General features: G+C 39.0%; 1 protein-coding gene across 1 annotated transcript in view; it reads right to left on the bottom strand.

Moving 5' to 3' along the window:
- Positions 1-3548, bottom strand: part of LOC119339000 (probable gamma-aminobutyrate transaminase 3, mitochondrial) — a 6647-nt gene extending 3099 nt beyond the window's left edge. Inside the window, exons 1-10 of the mRNA XM_037611191.1 lie at positions 3444-3548; positions 2946-3073; positions 2733-2817; positions 2563-2635; positions 1670-1767; positions 1398-1490; positions 868-941; positions 464-502; positions 219-307; positions 4-142 (exon numbers count right to left, since the gene is read on the bottom strand). Of these exons, the coding sequence (XP_037467088.1) occupies positions 4-142; positions 219-307; positions 464-502; positions 868-941; positions 1398-1490; positions 1670-1767; positions 2563-2635; positions 2733-2817; positions 2946-3073; positions 3444-3479 (854 nt within the window). The 5' untranslated portion in view covers positions 3480-3548. The remainder of the gene's footprint in view (positions 1-3; positions 143-218; positions 308-463; positions 503-867; positions 942-1397; positions 1491-1669; positions 1768-2562; positions 2636-2732; positions 2818-2945; positions 3074-3443) is intronic.
- Between the last annotated feature and the right edge of the window lie 829 nt (positions 3549-4377).

Genomic DNA, 4377 nt, shown 5'->3' with positions numbered 1-4377 from the left:
AACCTTTGACCAAACATTATAGCATAGGATCCATTATGATAAGAAAATAAAAACATAAACTTTACTGTTTCTGGTCCTTCTTTTAGGATAAGATTCTCCAAGTTGTTTGCAAGTCTAGTAGAAAATTCTTCTTCTGTTTCATCTATATCACAACAAATTCATTTCATTAAACATAATATCCTGAGACAACTGTACAAAACAAACTGGCTTATTGGTACCAGGAAGATGGAAGCGCCAGTAGTGTGGACAGTCCGTGTGCAGAACAAAAGGTGCCGGTAGATCAAACTTTTGATGAAGAGCAGGAAGACTACGGATAAAGAAGAAATTAGCAAGTGATTACAAATATACCAGACACATAAGGAGTGCGTCAACTGAGGAAAATAGAACATCCTCATAAATTATATTGCACAACTGAAGGATTGAAAGAAAGAAATACTATTGTTATGCAAGATCCTTTGCTCACCCGGATAAACTAGCTGATATTAATGTTGAACCATGATATCTGTATGAACGTAGAGTCAATATCTTGTTAAAATCATATTACAAAATCAGAATAAATACCATAATGGTAATGCTTAGAGGATGCATGTGTCCTGGTGCAGACTTGTTACAATGCAATTCTTGGACTATTCAATTTGTTATTACTTGTGATGCAAAATTATTACAAAACAAATGTTCATGTCATGATTGTCATGCAAAACACTTGGACTGCAATTCAATATGGTGTCGATACGCCACTGAACAACTAATATGCAAGGCAAACTGGATTTGGATTGCTAGGTAAAGATTTGTGAAGAAATGAAGCAACAAGATATGTACTGCTATTAGGTAGAATAGAGTAGTAAAGAAACTGAAAAGGAGCTTTACGATTTTGAGCGTGCAATAAATTTCTTCTTGTCTGGTCTCCCCATTGCATTGTTATAATACCACACTAGTTTCACCTGTAAAAAACCAGCATTACTAGGAGTGGAGGAATGGATCTAAATAGCAATCATGGAAAGGCATCAACAGAGCAAGATCTAAATAGCGATCATGGATCTAAATAGTGATCATGGGTCTAAATAGCGATCATAGACAGAGCAAGATTTAGCAATAATAGGCCATGTTGCATTTAAGTACTAAACTAGTTTATGACTGCTCCAGACGCTACTCAGGCAGGTGGACTAACTGTAGGAACACAATATAAAATTCACAACCATGATAGTGTTAATGTTTCTGTGCATAGAAGATCAAAAGCATAGTCATTTCTTCTGTGGCAAAATGTATATTTTCGACAGGATGTGACACTGTGTATTGTTTCGACTATTCATGATTGAGCACAGTGGGCAGATAAGAAAAAGGTGCTTAAGATATGACTATCATAAACTCGAACAGATGACATTTTGTTTAACCTGTACCTGTGAGTCATTTGCTTCTGAACCACTATTTGCGAAGAATACCTTTCCCATTTCCCTTGCAGTAAACATGCTGAGAACGTCATTTGCAAGATCCTGAAGTTAGCAACACAGCATCCATCATGAACTTCATTCAAACGGTCTTTTCATAAACATTCTTTATTTTCTAGTGGAAGAAGGTGAAGATAGAAATGGACAGGATGTCCCCAACAACAGAAAACGTATATCATTAGCAATTGTCTTAAGGAGACACACGGAGAAATCAAAGTATGTACCAATGAGGGTTTGGTAGTACGGTTCCAGAAGGAATGATAGAAGGGTAATTTGTTTAATTGTTCTGTTGCAGCTTTGACTAGTCGAGGTTCGCTACCACCTGAAAATAATGAGAACAGCCAAGGGAAAGTTGTCTAAAAATAATCTGCAAAATGTAGCTGCTGGAAAAAAAATGTTAACCACAGTTGCTAAACCCAAATATATGTGATCATATATGATAAGTCTAAGAAACCTTCTTGTAGGTGGGTTTTTAAATTAAGCAACCCTTCCTTTCCAATCGATGGAAAATGAACTACCTCCTCGCTGGGGATGTGTGCATCAATCGATACCCTTACTTTCCAGAAAAAAAAAACTTGCTGTGGACAATTTTAATATATTTGCTTGGAAAGGGTGCTCAACTAAGAAGAACTGTTTATGTTATTTTACTGTTTTTTTTTCTATTCTTCCAAGCATATTAAAAAATGGGAAAGAGTGTAGTGATAGCATCTAGATATAAAATCAATGTTAACAGAACATGAAAGTAGACAATTTCTTGCTCATCTTGACACTCATTTGAATTAGGAATAGCCAGCACTTTTATTAAGTGCAATCAGTCAGTGGTAAGTTTTTCCCGAGCAAAAATGTATCAAGTGATTTAGTTTTGCGCAAAACTTTGTTTACTCTTGCTAACCCAAAAGTGTGCAGTGCACTGCCCTACATTATCTGGGAACAACTTAAATCCATGTAAAAGCTCTTAGAGCTGAAATTACAAGTGAACATAAAATTTGAGTTTGGACTACCCATCCAGGGCCATGGAGAAATAGAAAGATGTGATGCAACTAGCATCATCTAAATAACGCAACAATTTTCCAGTATGTAGTAAAATATGGCTCCATGGATCATGAAATGCACATACCTAGAGCTGTACACCAGAGTCCTGCAAGAGCATCTATATACTTTTTCCCATTGATATCATAGACATATGCACCCTGTAATATGAGTTGCAGAGTGTAAGATAGAACTTTCAAGTTACAATCACTGCAATTTATAGACAAGTGAACATTAAACAATGGCAGGGCCCAGAACCTCAGATCTATCAATAACCAGGGGATGCACATCGGTGCTCTGCCAGCCAGCTGTGAATGGAGCCAGCATGCCATGCCCCTTGAACCTGGTAAAATGTTGCAGCATCAGTAGAAACTATACACCGTAGATATAATCCATGTGAAGCTTGCAAGCATCCTAGCGCGCAACAGAGTGTGGCGCACTAACATTTCTGCTCATGGAGATTTTACTTACCCGATTTCTTCCGTCGAGTGGGCCTGAAGAGACGGTTCAGAGCTGAAACCCCTGGCTGATGCCTCTGAAAAACTATGCAACCCATGCCAGCTTCCACCGCTGGCTACATGTTTCACTATGCTCTCAGCCTGTGCGGTGAGAGGGAAAGAAGAAAAACAAAATAAAAGATCAGACATGTTAACTTTCCCCTGTTGAATTTTTTTACACACGGTCTAGTGTAAAAGCTTGGGAACTGACGAACAGAAACAGATCCCCAGGAACTGCTCTATCGCTGTTGCTCCAGAACCGATCGAACTAAGAGGAACATCTTGAATCGATCAAGCGAAAAGGAACATCTTGAATCGATCGTAATCTACGGCGCCACTTACGCCTCGGACAAACAAGGAACACCTCTGGCGTTTCTGGATGATGAGAATACGAGGAAGTACTACCTCTTTCGCCCCACATCAACAGTCTCGATAGGCAATCAATAAGAGAATGAAGGGGAACCGCGGTCACCTTGGATCTGAGGAGGCAGCCGCGGGCAATCATCATCTCCCCTGGTTTCCGTCCACCTTCACTCACCTGTAACCTTGGAAGGAAGCGACAAGAGGAGTGGCAAAAGGATGTCAGGGAGATAATGGAATTTATAGGCCCGGTGGAAACGGAACGGGACGGAGGGCCATCCCGTCAGATCGGTAGATGGCCGTTGGATCAAAGCCCACACAATCGTGAGATCAGGACAGTGGCCACCATGCACCATCAGTCGGGAGTTACCAAAACTAAAATCAATTACTACGTGGGATTCACTCACTACCCCTGCTTTGATTCTTCCAGATTTGTAGGAAACAAATTTCGGTTGCTATGGAGACTAATTAACTCCAAAAGGAGTTTCCCCTCTGTATGCTTGCCTCCTTATGAAATGCTTCCATTAGAATTCCAGTTTCCTTCCCATGGAGCAGAAATTTGCTTCTATCTAATCTATACCTCTGTATATACTCCTAAAGGGAATAGGCCTTTGATGTTGCTGGTAATCAACTCGCAGTCTATATTTAATCAGAATTTATTTTTACTGGAAACCCAGTGGTGTTTTCGGTAATCAACCAGCGGGGCAGTTTTAAGTCAAATTCTTGTTTTTGCAGGAAACCCCCTAATGTTTGGGTTAACCAACCCGTAGTATATATCAAATGATTTAAAAAATATATAATATCTTTTAAACCCTAAGTCCGAATTTAAGATGTTATATACGAAATTTGATTAGAAATATGTATATAACCTGAATATGATGTTATTTTACTCGTTAACCATTTTTAAAATGCTATTTATGATGCAACCTTAATCAATAGCGCATGATTTGTCTTACTTTCATGCTGGTGCCGATCCGGATTGAAAATGAACACCTCAACAAAACTAAGATTGGAGACGAAATAAACCATTTATAACCACGGATGCA

This window comes from Triticum dicoccoides, chromosome 7B, assembly GCF_002162155.2.
Source record: "Triticum dicoccoides isolate Atlit2015 ecotype Zavitan chromosome 7B, WEW_v2.0, whole genome shotgun sequence".
In the NCBI taxonomy this organism is placed as follows: Eukaryota; Viridiplantae; Streptophyta; class Magnoliopsida; order Poales; family Poaceae; genus Triticum; species Triticum dicoccoides.
Note: the sequence above shows the minus strand (reverse complement) of the source record. Positions and strands in the feature narration are given on the sequence as shown.